Source organism: Podarcis melisellensis (assembly GCF_964234715.1).
Source record: "Podarcis melisellensis genome assembly, chromosome: 3".
NCBI lineage: Eukaryota > Metazoa > Chordata > Lepidosauria > Squamata > Lacertidae > Podarcis > Podarcis melisellensis.
The window spans coordinates 119,106,748-119,123,220 of NC_138530.1; the positions used below are offsets into that span (position 1 = coordinate 119,106,748).

At 45.3% G+C, this 16,473-nt stretch overlaps 1 protein-coding gene across 4 annotated transcripts in view; it reads left to right on the forward strand.

Moving 5' to 3' along the window:
- Positions 1–201: 201 nt before the first annotated feature.
- The window catches only part of ANKRD66 (ankyrin repeat domain 66), a 119,622-nt gene continuing 103,350 nt past the window's right edge, over positions 202–16,473 (forward strand). The window contains exons 1-5 of one of the 4 annotated variants that reach the window (XM_081906627.1): positions 202–329; positions 734–888; positions 1,843–2,071; positions 3,522–3,696; positions 3,966–4,982. In XM_081906627.1, coding sequence (XP_081762753.1) covers positions 750–888; positions 1,843–2,071; positions 3,522–3,696; positions 3,966–3,986 — 564 coding nt within the window. In that variant the 5' untranslated portion in view covers positions 202–329; positions 734–749 and the 3' untranslated portion in view covers positions 3,987–4,982. Of the gene's footprint in view, positions 365–733; positions 889–1,842; positions 2,072–3,521; positions 4,983–16,473 lie in introns of those variants that run through there. The other 3 variants (XM_081906628.1, XM_081906626.1, XM_081906625.1) reach the window with 3 other exon arrangements.

Below are 16,473 nucleotides of genomic sequence, written 5' to 3' on the forward strand. Positions count from 1 at the left end.
ACCTTACAACCCAATTCTCTTATCGTGCAATATTGACCCCTTACCTTATTTGCACAGGCTGTCTAAAATTCAATGCCTAAGCCTGTGTGACATGCATCTGCTGAAAACATTCCTGCAAAGATTTCTCCTTCAAAGCTCTGCAGCTTTAACAAGGGAGGAGCCAGTTCCCATAGAGAGTAAGTAACAACAGACTGGGGGATTTTGTCATCAGCAGACAGACTTTGCTTTCTTTATTGCAGGGGCAAAATCCCATGTTGTCTTTCTCTCCTAATTTCAGTGGGACTTACGCCCAAACAAGGGGACGTAGGATTGGAGCATGAGCACAGACGGTAGGCATGTGATTCATTTCCAGCAAAGACTGCCTGTAAATATTTTCTTTCCTACTACGTTCCTTTTACTGTGGTATCTTGGGTAAAGTACTTAATTCGTTCCGGAGGTCCATACTTAATCTGAAACTGTTCTTAACCTGAAGCACCACTTTAGCTAATGGGGCCTCCTGCTGCTGCCATGCCACCAGAGCACGATTTCTGTTCTCATCCTGAAGCAAAGTTCTTAACCTGAAGCACCATTTCTGGGTTAGCGGAGTCTGTAACCTGAAGTGTATGTAACCTGAAGCGTATGTAACCCGAGGTACCACTGTACCACTAATAACTGTGTCTCATTTGGATAAAAAAGTACAAAATCATGCAGGATTTGGGTTTTCAGTTTTTTGTTTTTGTTTTGTCTTGCACAGAGCTTAATGTAAGAGCATGACAGAGCTGCATGAAGCTGTAGCATTGGGCAATTGTGACTTGGTGGATGAGATTCTCAAGACAGGGCTGTGTGACCCAAATTGCAAAGATATTTATTGGAGTGACAGAACACCACTGCACTGGGCTGCAGTAAAAGGTAAGTTATAAATCTCTTCTACTGCATTCACAAAGAGGGTACTAATCTCACAGCAAAAAACAGCAGAATTCAGAAACAAATAGAACATTTCAGTCTCCTAAGATTCTCTGCTGCTGACCTGACCTGAAAAGCGACATTCTTCAAAGAAAGAAATTCCAAAGGGAGGCTGCAGCATGAAATGTCTGAATGACAGCTCATTGAGAGGTTAGTTTCTGTTCACATAGGCCTTATGTGAGTTGTTGGTTTCCTTTTCCACTAGGAGTAGGAAATAACATAACAGTGTTAAGATGACTGCACTATGACCAATTACTGCTTTTGTAAATGGTCACTGTATTTACTGAATTGCCCCAAATCTCATCTGTTGCCTGTCTTGGCCATTTGACAGCACTGCTTGCAATTCTTGCTTTTCATGCGCATGTCTACACATCAACACAGCATTACACTTTCTTCATTTGATGAAATGGTTTTGAGCCATGAAAGCTTAGCTTACAATAAATCGGTTCGTTTTAAAGGCTGGTGGGGGAAACGTGTGGCCCTCCAGGTCTTTGACTCCAACTCCCATCAGCCCCAGCCAGCCTGGTTGAGGGCCAGGAATGGTGGATGAGAGCCAGCATGTGGGGAGCCACCATTTAACACTACACACACACACACACACACACACCTTAAGGTGCCACAGAGACTTGGGTGTATTTGCAGCAACCAAGGCTGGCCCACTCACGAGGCAAGGGTGACAGGATCCACGGCGCAGCAGGTCCTGATAGAGATCTTTATTTTCTGCTCCGCCCTTGTTCCTGTTGTACATCTTCCCTCACCCTTCTTACCTGGCAGAGAGGGGGACACCATTTTGTGATTTGCCTCAGGTAGCAGGTGGCTGCAACTGGAACTTGTCTATAATGAAGAAATTCCACTGTGATCCATTTCACCCACTTGGCTCCCATCCTTGGATTTCTACAGGGCACTCAAAGATAATAAAACTGCTTGTGGAGCATGGTGCTCGCCTGTGCTTGAGAACTGAAGCAGGATGGACGGCAGCTCATTTTGGGGCTGAATCAGGGAAACTAGGAGTGTTAAGAACCCTTCATTCTCTGCATGCGCCTATTGATGCTGCAGATCTCTATGGGGACACACCCAAGAGGATCGCAGAGATCTACGGACACAAAGATTGTGTCACGTTCTTAGAGGTGTAAGTATCAACAAATTGTTAACAGATAAATCAATTATTATTAGCTAGATTTATATCCCACCCCTCAGCTGGTAGAGCAGAGAAACTACATCATTCAAAATAAAATAAAAAAGTTATTTTAAAAAATCAAGTTAAAAGAATGCAATTTAAAGCAGGGATTAGTATAAAAATCAGATTAATAAGATGAGGCTCTAAAAATAACAGTGTATGAGTGACAATAAAGAGGCAGCCAAACCCCCACTGTGAGGGATATTCCAAAGCTCCAGTTCCACAACCTGTGCAGGTGCCTCAGGACCCCCAAGGGAGTTAGTGACGCTGCCCTGGCTGTGCAAGGCTGAAGGCGAGTGTCAGGGAGTCCTGGGGGGGTGCCAGCCAGGAGGACGGACTAACCAGGCAACCTGTAGGGGGGGTGCATTGCCATGAGGGCTGGTTGGCCCATAGTTAAGCCAGCTGTTGATCCACACAGCTGTCCTGGTGGGCTCCACTATGCCTCTCTGGCCTGCGGGGGGGGGGGGGGAGGCAGCCAGGTACACTTGCCCCAGGCCTTGGAGGGCTAACCTGCCCCCCCCCCAGGCCTGCCAGACCTCTGCTGTCATGTGAAGAGCAAGACTCGCACCTGGCCTCACATAAGCTCTGCAGTGGCCTGCCTCCCCTTCCTGGCATCCTAGCTCTGAAGCAAGGATTTTCAGTCCACCCCCACCCCAACCAGGGGCTTGTCCACACCAGAGCAAAAAGTAGATCCCAATCCATTGGACAAACAAAATGTAACATAGAAATAAGTGGTTTGGGTTACTGATTGAAAAGAACCAATCAGCACACTAAGAATATTATATTTTATTGCATAAATAAAAGGTAAAGGTAAAGGGACCCCTGAACATTAGGTCCAATTGTGACCGATTCTGGGGTTGTGGCGTTCATCTCGCTTTACTGGCCGAGGGAGCCGGCATACAGCTTCTGGGTCATGTGGCCAGCATGACTAAGCCGCTTCTGGCGAACCAGAGCAGTGCATAGAAATGCCGTTTACCTTCCCGACGGAGTGGTACCTATTTATCTACTTGCACTTTGAGGTGCTTTCGAACTGCTAGGTGGGCAGGAGCAGGGACCGAGCAACGGGAGGTCACCCCGTGGCGGGGATTTGAACCACCGACCTTCTGATTGGCAAGTCCTAGGCTCTGTGATTTAACCCACAGCGCCACCCGTGTCCTCCTTACATACCTTTGTACAAATACCAGGGTACTACTACCTCATGATCAGTGCTACAGCAGTTAAGGGAAACTGCTCCCATTGTTTCCCAGAAATTATAATCTATAATCAGCTTTAATAGGGTCAGAGCCAGCTCCCACAGCGCCACCCGCATCCCCTATTGAATAAATATGCCATATCAATTCCAGATGTCTTGAGAGGTTTTGTTGAATTTGGTGAAGATGACCGTCCTTTCTCTTTCATCTAGGGCAGAGGTAGAGTGTAGGGAGTTCTGTCAGAGAGCAAAATTAAAGGGGACTCAGCTGGACCTGGAGGACGAAGATTGGGAGCATAAAAGGGCAGAACCTTTGAAAAATAAAGCCTACACACAAAAGAAACCCACAAAAAAGCATGTGGGGAATGACGATGATCCAACTCCTAGAGTAAGTAATGAGCAGAGCTCTATAGATGCAGCCCAGCTGCCTTAGCTAAGTAACACAGGCACCTTCCTTTTGAGCAGCACTTACAGCATCTTTTGGTTCGATGCAAACCATTTACTGGGCATATGTAGTAAAAATTAGAGGTGAAGCCGGAGCAGGATGCCAAGAGGTTGGTGCCTGTGGTGGTGATGTTTCAGACACAAGGTTTATATACTTATGTATGTGTTTGCCATGTACATTTATGAACATTTATTTTATATTTGGGACCTTAGAATTCTAACAACAGGAGATAACACATTGCTGGATAAGTCACACTGAAGAAAGAGATGCTGGTGATCGGAGATAAAGAATCCAGGAGGTGAATGTAAAGGAAGGGACTGAAGTTTGCAAACCTTCCCACTGTGGAAATGCTCAAGCAAACAGCAAATCGGAGGTCAGAACAACGAAAAACCCGAGTATAGCACTGGATTATTGACACGGCTAGAGCTTGTAAAGCAGGTCCAGAATCAGACCACCTTTGTGCAATTTCTATAGCTTTGCAAGAAACACGTAGATTGCTGTAAGAGCCCATATTTTATTTTCTAAATCCAAGTGTCTCCAATTATAGTTTGACTTCCAAGTATGAGCAATGCAATTAATGGTTGTGCCAATGCCCAAAATTTAGAAAACTGCAACAATGGACTGTTGTCAGACTTTGGGGGATCGGATCCCTCCCCCTGTGGCAGCAAATAAAACGAAAGGAGTGTTCTTACCAAATAAGTTCTTTAATGATCACAGCAAGAGACAAAGGAATGCATATCTCTCTAAAAAATGGCGTTGCTCCCAGTAAAGTTTCACCCCTCCGTCCCCATTAATTTACGTCACTCCTACGTTGGGTAATCTGAGCTTGTCGCTGCTGAGCTCTCTGTTCTATCCCTCTCAGAGCCCGCCTAGTCTTAGGCGAAGGGGGGGTCAGGCGTGCTGTCCAAGGACACTGAATCTGCCAGCTGTCTCTCTCTTGGCGTTTCCTCTTCTAGCTGTTTCTCCCTTAGTATTTTCCAACTTTTCCCTCTGGACTATGTCCCTCTGCAAACCACTGTTCTAACTCAATACTGTCCTCCTGCCCCTGGGAAGGTTCAGAAAAAGGGGGATGGGCTCCCATCATTCCTCCGCAGTCCAGCTCCTGACAACTGTTATCCTTTAAAACAGCTTTTCCACTCAGGAGGAAAATCTTCATGCCACATCCTTAGGATATGGAAGTTGGATGAACAGCCACTGAGCTTTCAGACTTGTCCAGAGAAAACAAACCCACTGAGCTGCAGCGAGGCTCCTCACGGGGTCTCTGCCATGGGAGCATCTTCACCCAGTGCTGCACTGGCTCCCGGTGGAGTACAGGGTCAGGTTCAAGGTGCTGCTTTTGACCTTTCAAGCCCTTCATGGCCTAGGACCCTCGTACCTACGGGACCGCCTCTCCCGGTCTGCCCCACGGAGAGCCTCAAGGTCCATAAATAACAACACCCTAGTGGTCCCAGGCCCATAGGAAGTCAGATTGGCTTCAACCAGAGCCAGGGCCTTTTCAACTCTGGCTCCGGCTGGTGGAACGCTCTGCCTCATGAGACCAGGGCCCTGCAGGATCGGATTTCTTTCCGCAGGGCCTGTAAGACAGAGTTGTTCCGCCTGGCCTTTGGCTTGGAGCCAATTTGATTCCCTCCCTCCCTCTTTCTTTTTTCTTTTCCTTCTCCTCCTGCAATGAGGCTACATTTTAATATTTCAATATTTTAATGCTGTATTTTCATTTTGTTTTTAAGTTGTAATCATTCAACTTGTTTTTATTATTGCTTGTAAGCCTCTCTGAGCCCGGCCTTGGCTGGGGAGGGCGGGGTATAAATAAAAAAATATTATTATTATTATGAGTTATATCCGTCATAATGAAGCTCCAGGTTTCTGAGAAATGTAAATATGGAGAGTATTCTTTTCACAGGCATGGTGTCATATGCTCAGTTTTGCATGCTTATGTAGAAAAGCTAAGTACCATGGATAACAGCGTTTAAAAACCATATGAGAAACATGATGCGTTTCATTAACTCTGTGGAAACCTGAAGGTTGGAGTTCCAGATGCTATAATAAACAAAAACTTATCTTGCTATGCTTCACACAGTTTAAAATTGTTTTTGTTGTTGTTTTGGAAAAAAATATGAATAAGTCAATCTTCTTAATTCCCTGCTACCATTAAACTGATATTGGACTCACCATCTGAATTAGTTTGGTAGCAAATATATTCAAAATTTTGTGGACATTTTGATACATCATTTAGATATATTCTGGACACACTTAAAGGTAAAGGTAAAGGTACCTCTGCCCATACGGGCCAGTCTTGCCAGACTCTAGGGTTGTGCGCCCATCTCACTTAAGAGGCCGGGGGCCAGCGCTGTCCGGAGACACTTCCGGGTCACGTGGCCAGCGTGACGAAGCTGCAACTGGTGAGCCAGCACCAGCGCCACACACGGAAACACCGTTTACCTTCCCACCTATTTATCTACTTGCACTTAGGGGTGCTTTCGAACTGCTAGGTGGGCAGGAGCTGGGACTGAACGACGGGAGCTCACCCCACCACGGGGATTCGAACCGCCGACCATGCGATCGGCAAGTCCTAGGCGCTGAGGTTTTACACACAGCGCCACCCGCGTCCCTTACACACTTGACACACTTGGCTTCCCCTAAACAATCCTTGGAACCACAGTTTGCTAAGGTTACTGGAAATCGTAGCTTGGTTTCCTTGATTCTTTAGCCTTTTGCTTTAAATGTGATTAAAATGTATGTTGTGGATGTGACCAGACAGCCTAGGAGTTTAAAGAAGTAGACCCTTTCCCTTAGAGCTGCAGTGAGACAAAGGGGGAAGTCTTTCTAAACAAAGGATTCCTTCCTCCTATTCTTCTTCAATTTCATTTCTACTCCACTGGGGGGCGGGGGGGGGGTATCCCTTCCATTGGCAATATAGAAGGGGAGGAAAGAAAAATAACAGACAAGCAAAGGAATGAAACTGTAGCACCCTGCTTGTGGTTAACGCTTAGCTGGAATGAAATATTCAACGCAGCAATAGAGAAATTAAAATAATAATTTATTTGTCAGACAAATAAATGAGAGGCACAGTGGTATATGGTTACCAAGCTCTGGCCTGGTCTCCTGCCATTATGGCCAGCACTTATATTCCCTCAGCCCAGCCTCCTTGCTCCTCCTTTGGCTGCCTCTGTCCAATCAGCCTGGTTGAAATTCCCATTGGCTGTTTGCTAGAACCAATCACAAAAGATACACCCATTTCATATTACCTTTTATGGGAGACAAAAGCTATATATTCTTCTATCTATAAATGACAAATAAGTAGTCATTTATCTTACATTTATCTCAACAAGGAACCTTAATTACCAGCTCACCTCTTGCCCTCCTTGCCCTATTGCCCTCCAAAACAGATGGTTAATAGTTTTAAATTTTTATCTTAAACAGATGTCAGAGATCTTGAGTTTATCATTGAAAGATCTCCTTCTTTTGGAGGTCTTTAAACAAAAGGCCTGACAACCATATATCAGGAGTGCTCGATGGCGTCTCCTGTCTGGCAGGGGGCTGGGCTCATTTGCCCCTCTGGTCTCCTATTGCAATATGACTCTATGAAATAAGAATTTAATATTTCTTTCTTTCTAGATCCTTTGCATAATTACATTTAAGCTAATATATTTCATACATTATCATAGGTAGCCTTTTTAAAAGAATAAACCTTCTCAAAGTAAAAAGGAACAGTTTACAGCCTCAAAATAAAATAGGAAAAAGCCTCTTCTTCTGTTTACACTTCCCTTCTCAAGTTGCTTTCTCCATTTGCTCTTGGCCTTTTTAACCTTAGGAAGAAGATATGGCTCATTTTACTATTTACCAACGCTTAATTTGTAGGGTCAGTGTAACCTTGCTCTTAGCCTGTAATTCCCTTTTTATGACTTTGAGAATTGTTTTCTGCTATAAATCAAGGGGCCCCTTGTCCAGGAGAATAAACATCTTGCCAAGGTTCTTAGGCAGCTGGTCTTCTGCCTGGCATGAAACATTTGAAAATCTTTAAGCTCATTTTAAAATACAGATCCTGATTAATATATAGCCTGGATAAAAATGCAGGCTATGATTAGATGCCTCAAAACTGCCTCATTAAAGGGTTGCTTTTAAAAGTCTTAACCTGAAGGACTCCCATGTCCCTTATGCACCATCCAGAATGGTGTATCGGATCCCTGGGATCCTTGAGAGAAGCCTCCTATTAGGGCTCATCTTTTGCTTGCCCTGTGCTGCCTAGAAAGCAGCAAGTGTCTGAGCGGTTTCCCACTTGTCCAGGCCCTGTGGCGTTGGCCCGGCCTCTTTCCCCTGAAAACCCACTCTTCAGCACTCATTTGGAACCAACAGCTATCTACGGAAAAACCCCTGGTAGTTTGTTCCAATTCAGTGCTATGCCACGGGTTTTCCTTGGAGAAACGGAAGTGTGGACGAGCCCAGGCAGGTCAGGTGGTGGCACCTTTGGAAGACTTCCTCTGGAAGCCAAACAGGAAGCTGCCATTCTAACGTTTTGTCACCTGCTGAAAATGTTCTTTTTCCACCAAGCATTTTTGGATAATTAATTTGATTCAATGTTGGTCATTTCTCTTCGTTTTATAATCTTATTGTGTTACGATGTTTTAGTGATGTTATTTTCATGAGAGGGCAGTTTATAAATATTCAGAAATATAAATAGAAATACTGTAATAAGTAACAGTGGATTGAAACTTAAATTAAAGTGTAGAATCCTACATCAAGCTAAGACAGTGGTTTTTAACCAGTATGCCATGGCACTCTGGGGCGCCTAATATCATATCATCATATATCATATCATCATATATCATATCATATATCATATCATACCATACCATATTATATTATATTTCGCCAGCCACTTTTGGCAGCTCACAGCATATATAAAAACATACTAAAACATCAAGCATTAAAAACGTCTTGATACATGGCTGCCTTCAGATGTCTTCTAAAAGTCATAGTTTTTTATTTCCTTGACATCTGATGGGGAAATTGCACAGGGTGGGCGCCACTACCGAGAAGGCCCTCTGCCTGGTTCCCTGTAACCTCACTTCTTGCAGTGAGGGAACCGCCAGAAGGCCCTTGGTGCTGGACCTTAGTGTCCGGGCAGAACGATGGAGGTGGAGACGCTCCTTCAGGTATACTGGACCGAGGCCATTTAGGGCTTTAAAGGTCAGCACCAACACTTTGAATTGTGCTCGGAAATGTACTGGGAACCAATGTAGGTCTTTCAGGACCAGTGTTATATGGTCCCAGTCACCAGTCTAGCTGCCACATTCTGGATTACTGTAGTTGTAGTTTCCGGGTCACCTTCAAAGGTAGAGCCATGCGGGAGATAACTAGAGAATGCACCACTCTGGTGAGACAGTCTGTGGGCAGGTAGGGTCTCATCCTGCGTACCAGGTGGAGCTGGTAGACAGCTGCCCTGGACACAGAATTAACCTGTGCCTCCATGGACAGCTGTGAGTCCAAAATGACTCCCAGGCTGCGCACCTGGTCCTTCAGGGGCACAGTTACCCCATTCAGGACCAGGGAGTCCTCCACACCCACCCGCCTCCTGTCCCCCCAAAACAGGACTTCTGTCTTGTCAGGATTCAACCTCAATCCGTTAGCCACCTTCTATCCACCAGCTGCCTCCAGACACTCACACAGGACCTTCACAGCCCTCACTGATTCTGATTTGAAGGAGAGGTAGAGCCTGCCCTTTGTCCCTCTTTCCGTCCCTCCCTCCTCTGATGCCCTCTCGCGTCTCTGATTCTCAAAGGCTTGCACAGCTGTTTATTGCAGCGGCCCTGGCTATAAGCTCCCCAGGTGAATGGTGCCTCTCTTTGGGGCAGGGGGGCACCCAAAGACCAGGGGCAGCAGCAGCGGCTGCCCAGAGGACTCCCAAGGAGAGGGGGAAGGAGGCTGAGGGAACACTCCACAAGGGAGGGTGTTCGAAAAGGGTTGAGGGGCTGCCAGTTCTGCAGGCAAGGGGTGACATGCCTGTAACTGGGCTCCGTCCTGTGCCCCACAGGGGTGCTGCAGAAAGAATGTAGTTGGTCAAGGGAGCTGTGGACCCAAAACAGGTTGACAACCTCTGTGCTAAGGTGACTGTTCCAGAAGCGCAAGCATTTCTGCTTTCTAGAAGGAATGTTTTCTCCTCTTTCCCCCCCCCTCCTCACACTATTTTATATATTTATTCATTCCACCTTTCCTCCCAAAGCTCAGGGTGGCACACATGGGCCTCTTGGGTATTCTCATTTTATCCTCACAACAACCCTGTGAGGTAGGTTAGTGTGAGAGAAAGGGACTGGCCCAAGGTCACCCAGTGACTTTCATGTCTGAGCAGGGGTTTGGACCGTGGTCTCCTAGGTCTTAGTCCAATACTCCACATGGGCACACACTTTTCGGGGGTTCTCCCAACAGTTCTGAGCCAATTTGAGGAGGGTGCAGAGGCATGTGAAGAGACGGGGGGGGGGATCATTGCACTGGCTTCTGTTACCTCAACAACTTAGTGGAAAGGTTATGCACAGTTCAACAATCTGTCTCTGCATAGAAAGATTCAGTTGGCCCACTATCATTTTATTCTATAGGGACACAATTTTATTTCAAGATTTTTTAAAGTACACAGCAGGCAAATCAGGCTAGAATACAGGCTCGATCAAACAACAAAACTGCTTTATCATCTTCTCCGTCCACAGGATTTTAATTTAAGGCAGTTCCTCATGTGTCACTTGTCTCACTTCTGGATTACACGAATATGAATGTGTGTTTGGGATGCAGCTCACACTTCCAATCATTTTTGATGGAAGACAGAATGCATTTCTCATTACACCTTTTCCAAATAAGAACATGTACCTGATATAATGCACAACTCTACCGAATTCCCTTTTCAGTTTAGGATTTCCCCAAATCAAGAGGCTAGATTGCACGGAAGGGCATGCATTTAGAATGATGGCACAAAACCGGCTGGCAAGACTGCTGTCTAGAAATATATTGGACAGAAGGACCATCAAAGACACAAAATTAATGGCATTTATGACCAAGAGAGAAATGATTATTTTCACAGCCTGAAAATGGGCAGCCATGCTTGGGCTGCTGAAACTGGCTGAACTGTTCTGCATCTGCTGGGTGTGTCTCCACAGTGAAAAGAGTAAGAGAAAAGTTGATGTGGTTGAGATGAAGAAAGCCACTGTGAATCCCAAACCACACCACAGAAACAAATGAACCAAATCTGTTTCTACTGTAAAGCCTTCAAGTGTGACATTTCCTAATATATCAAAACTACTATTGTTTTGGCATGTAAAGATGTAAATTTCTTTGAAGAAAGGTGACGTAGTTGCCAATGATCCAAGCAAAGAAGCCAGAAGCATCCAGGGTACCAATCTGGAGATTCTCGTCTTCAGGAGGAAGAAAATGTAGTGCTGGAAGTTAGCAATCTTTGCACAGTAAAATGTACACAGGCAGGCAGTGAAGCAGAGGTTGGTACAATTTAGAAACCACGTTGTAGCTTTGTATGTTTGGTATAAGCTTGTGTCTTCAACTATCCAAGGAAAGAATGCTATCCAGAAAATCTTGATAACTAGCAGGCACATGTAGAAACATCTGGAGACACCAAAAGCAGTCAAGATTTTATCAATGGATTTCAGGTGTCCATTTCTCATCCCATCAATGCAATTCACTACAGCAATGAAAGCATTCAACGACATCCCAACAACAGCCTCAATTGATGTGCAAACTATGAAGAGTATAACTGGGAGTGGAAAACGCTCCGCTCTTTGATAGTTGCACCCTTGGTCTTCCATTCTTCCAGATACACAGTCTGAAAAGGCTGTAGTCTTTAACTTTTGGATAGCACATGCTTTATTATCCATGAAATTGAGAAGTGATGCTGTCATAGGGCACCTATTGCACTCTGATTTGCATTCTTCTTTTCATGGGGTGCAGAACAACCAACTCTTTTGCCAAGAGCTTGTGGCAAAAAGCAATGATTTACATGACATTTACTCACGATCCCCAGAGCATTTGTTTTCAAGGTTATGTAGAGATGCATTCTATTTTTATCTGAGACTGATGCATTCCTGCAGGACTTGAAAATGATGGACAATTTCCACCTGTTATTTCTTGCTAAAGAATTAGTATGAAACCCTAGGCAAATATCAGAGGAAAGTGTAACGTAATATTTAGTGATACTGGTAGAGCTAGGTTGCTGCCAAACCATTCCTTAGAGCTGTGGCTTTGACTTTAAGGGTGCACTCAAACCTCTTTCCACAGGGGAGAGCTTTGACACCAGCCTATGCCAGGAAATTCTCCAGAGGCACATCCTCTGCACCAGTTTTCCAGCTGAAACTTCTCAGGCTGCTCCCAGATGTCCTCAAGTGCCCTGGCTGACTTTCTGCATAGTTCAAGAGTGAAGGAGGATGGCAAGGCTGACAAGAGTGATGCACAGAAGGAGAAAGGGACAGCCTTATATGCCATGAATGGAAGTTTTTAGAGAGTGGAATGGCAGATTTCCCCCCCCCCCCCAGCTCTTGAATCTAACAGTTGCTGTTAGCAGGCATTTCAGCTTGGGTAAATTAGACTGGAATAATCACTTACAGCTTCTGGAATTCAAAGGCTTTAGTCATGCAAGAACTATTTTCAGGTTATCAGGGCTGGATTCCTATGCAAGAAGTAGAGTTTGCCAGATAAGTTAACCCTTTATTCAAGGAAATGGCATACAGCTCAGCCACACTTCTCACTCAGTCTTGTCCCAATAGAGCAGTTGCCAGGACTGACTGCTCCCACTTTCACCCCCCTCCGCTGGCTGTTTCCCAAGCAGTCTCCAACTGTGGACAGGGCTCTCTGTTCCGCTCTACACATCACTCTGTATTGTTTTGTTCTGAAGGTAAAGGAAGGACTGGACCATGATTAATCAAATACACAAGAGGCTTGGCCAGCAAGACTCTGGGAGGAAGTGCCAATAATAATCTGCCACACCCTGGCCCAGGTCCCTTTTATTAACAAAAGAACTTTTGACACAGAGTTTGTAAGAACCCATCAGGTTTCCTCTGAGCATTTCAAAAAATTACCACGTGGGACAAAGTTAGATCAGAGAAATCCTTTTAACTTCAAAGAACTAATTTCCTACTTGAGCATGCATACATACATGGTTAAGCTAAAATAAACAGGAACCAATGAGAAATGCATTTAGTAAAACCCAGAGGTCATAAACAGGCAGTAAATAGGAAAGGAAGGACAACAAGGAAAGTCAGGCATTTTTATCACCTCCATGTGAAACTATTTCCTGGCCCTAAGATTAACAAAACTAACAAAAGCTACATCAAAGCTATCTCCTATCTTATTTACTGAGGATGCCTGGTGAAGCAACTGGTCTGTGTAAAATGCTCTATACGTGACTGTCAGGCAGAGAGAAAGAAAATGGCAGAGGTGCAGAGGCTTGTGGGATTTGATCAGAAATTATTGTCAATGACTCAAGCCCATTCAAGTTGGCAATGAAAGCATTGGCGTGCTGCATTTTTCATAACACAATGACACAATGGCGTGCTGCATTTTTCATAATTCCTCATAGCAATCCCACCTGACCACCATACTGCATGCCCTTGGAGATAAGGGGCGAGCGGAGCTTGTCATAGTAGGAGAGGCAGGCTCCGTGTATGCTTCGGCCTCTGAGTTGGAACTGCTGTCTGTCACAGGCAGAGCGAAAGAGGACCTAAACAGCTACAGGTTGATGTCAATTTCAGGGAAGTTCCTTGAAGTCATCATTAAATAATCTGTCTGTGAGCACTTAGAAAAGGATGCTGTGATTTCGAGGACCCAACATGGGTTTTTCAAAACAAGTCAGGTCAGACTACTTTTATTTCTTTTTTGGATAGAGTTACAAGCTTGGCGGATCAAGGGAATGCTGTGGAGTATCTTAACTTCAAAAAGGCTTTCAACAAAGCTCCCACATGATATTCTTGTGGAGAAGCTGATAAAATGCAGGCTAGATGAGGTTGCTATTAAGTGGATTTGTAGCTGGTTGACTGGCACAACCCCAAAAGTGTTCACCGATGGTTCTTCATTATCCTGGATGAAAGGGACAAGTGCAGGATTCTCTTTATGAAGGAATTGAGGAGATAGTCGTACAATTTGTGGAGGACTCCAAACTGGGAGGGGTAGCTAATGCCGCTGAAGACAGATGCCGCTGAAGACACATGAACTTAACAGTTTGGAGAACTGGGCCCAAACGAAACAAAATGAATTTTAATAGGGGCAAATGTAGATTCTACACTTAGGCAGGAATAATCAGACAGACAACTATAGGATAGGGCAGTGTTTTTCAACCTTTTTTGGGCAAAGGCACACTTGTTTCATTAAAAAAATCACGAGGCACACCACCATTAGAAAATGTTAAAAAAATTAACTCTGTGCCTATATTGACTATATATAACGTAATTCTCTTGAATAGGAATCAAATAAACACAAAGAAAGTATTTTATAATTACTTTATTATGAAATAGTAAGTAAACAGAAATATGAAAAATTATAAAATACTTTATTTTTAAATCTTTCGAATTTTTCAATTTTTCCCACGGCACACCAGGCAACATCTCGCGGCACACTAGTGTGCCGCAGAACAGTGGTTGAAAAACACTGGGATAGGGGACATCTGGTTTGACAGCAGTATAAATATGAGAAAAGCATCTGGGCATCCACTTTCACCTTAGAAATTGCAGAAATGTTTATTGTGTTGTGACCAGTGTATAGTGATACATTTCCCCCTTTTGTTCCAAATTTCCTGAATCAACATCAGAACAGAACAGAAGAAATATCCAGTGATAACGCTTTTACCCAGTAGGCTGGGTATGGAAAACAATATTTATAGTATTTGTATGAGTGAATATTTGTTTTCTTAGTCCACATTTAGCATCACTACGCATGTAAATGTAGGAAATATTCCATTACAGTCACAAGTTTAATTTGCTTAGATTTGCTGCCGGGTAGTGGTGTAGCTCAGGCTGCCTTTCAGATGGCATTTTTGTGCACAGATTAGGGCAGCTTCCAACATCCAGCGGAAGTCTGAATGGGAACATGTTTTATCCAGGGCAGCTTCTGAAACCTGAAAATATTTGAAAACACTTCTAAAAGGGGGGGGGGGCTGTTATTCTTCTTCCATCATACCTTCCCGCAGTGTATTCCACTTTTGGTTCCATGTGTCGTCTTCCATGAGAAATTCCAGATTCAACCTATCTATTTTATTAACAAGCACACACTCATACACATACAATGCCCATCAACTGAACTGAACTTTCTCAAACTGAAGAAGCCGACAGCCTTGCCCGTGTTACGGTAAAATCTGGGTGTGAGGCTGCTCTGCCACCCAGCTCATCGGACTAAGTCCGCGGGTCCCTGCGGAGGAAAATGAGCTCAGCCGGAGACAGGAGCAAGATGCAGAAGATCCAAGTTTATTGCGCAACAGGTTCAAGGCGAGATTGAACCCTGAGGAAGGGGTGACATGAACTTTTAAAACTTCCCTCCATGTCCCAGGATACAGTGCAAAATACATCACAGTTACATCATGGATACCTTAATAAGAGGTTGGGTTACACAGGTTACATCATGAATACATTAATAAGAGGTTGGGTTACACAGGATTAACATATGGAGGAGGGAGGGGGGAATAAGCAGAGCTGGAGATATGCACAGATAAGTACATCCTGAGTACCGGAGATGAGAGGACAATAGTCCAGGTATGCATAGTCTGCCACCTGGCACTGCCATGAGGAAGGGCTTGGCAGGGTGATTAGAGAAGATTAGGGTCTTCCTGAGTGTAGGTGACACCTTGCTTGAGGGATTATGGAGGACACTGGAGGTGTCATGGAGTCCTAGAGAAATTGAGCAAATTGGCACCGAAAGCAAGAAAATCGGTGTTACAGTTGATTTTCTGTGAATTTTATAGATTTTAGTCCCCTTTGACATTGACAATTGGACTCGGCAATAAATGGATATATTGCAGCGAAGAAGAAGGTGAAGAAGACATGCCCCCCCTTCCGTATCACCCGGAAGAGTTTGTTAATTTTAAAGCTACCGCAACATGTATCCGCCTGGGAGTGCGCACGAAGAACGGAATGAAGAGGCGGGGTGGAAATGGGGCATCTGCACACAAGGGGGACTCGGGAAAAGGAGGAGGAAGGGGGCAAGGGGCTGGGGGGATGAAGGGCGTCTGTGCGCCCCAGGGGCCTGAGCCAGAGAGAGGGAAAGGCGCAGAAATGGGGCTGATCGGAGTGCAGGGAGAATGGAGGAAAGCGAGGAGGGGCAGAGACGGGAAAGGGGTGCGAGGGGCGGCCCCAAGGAAGAGTGGGAGGCGTGATGATGGGGAGAGGAAGAGTTGGAAGCATCGCAGGGGAGGGAGCTTCATGCCTGCGCGGAAAGGGAGCCGCCTGCTTCGTCGCTTCCTTGTGCGGGAGGAAGAAGATGCAGGAGACGCGCAGAGCGGGGTGGGGGGAGCCAAAGCAAGGCTGTGGAAGAGAGGAAGGGGGGAAGGCAAGGTTAGTCGTTGCCGGGGGGGCGCGCGGAAGAAGCCCAAAACAAAGACCACCAACGTGCACCGCGTGTTCTGAAATTGCGCAGGAACCCTTTGCAGAGACCCTGGGAGATTCGCAGAGGCCGAGCTCTCTTTTCCAGAGGAGCCCCCGCCCGGGGGGGGGGGCAGCCGCGATGGCGCCCGGCCGGGTTCGCACT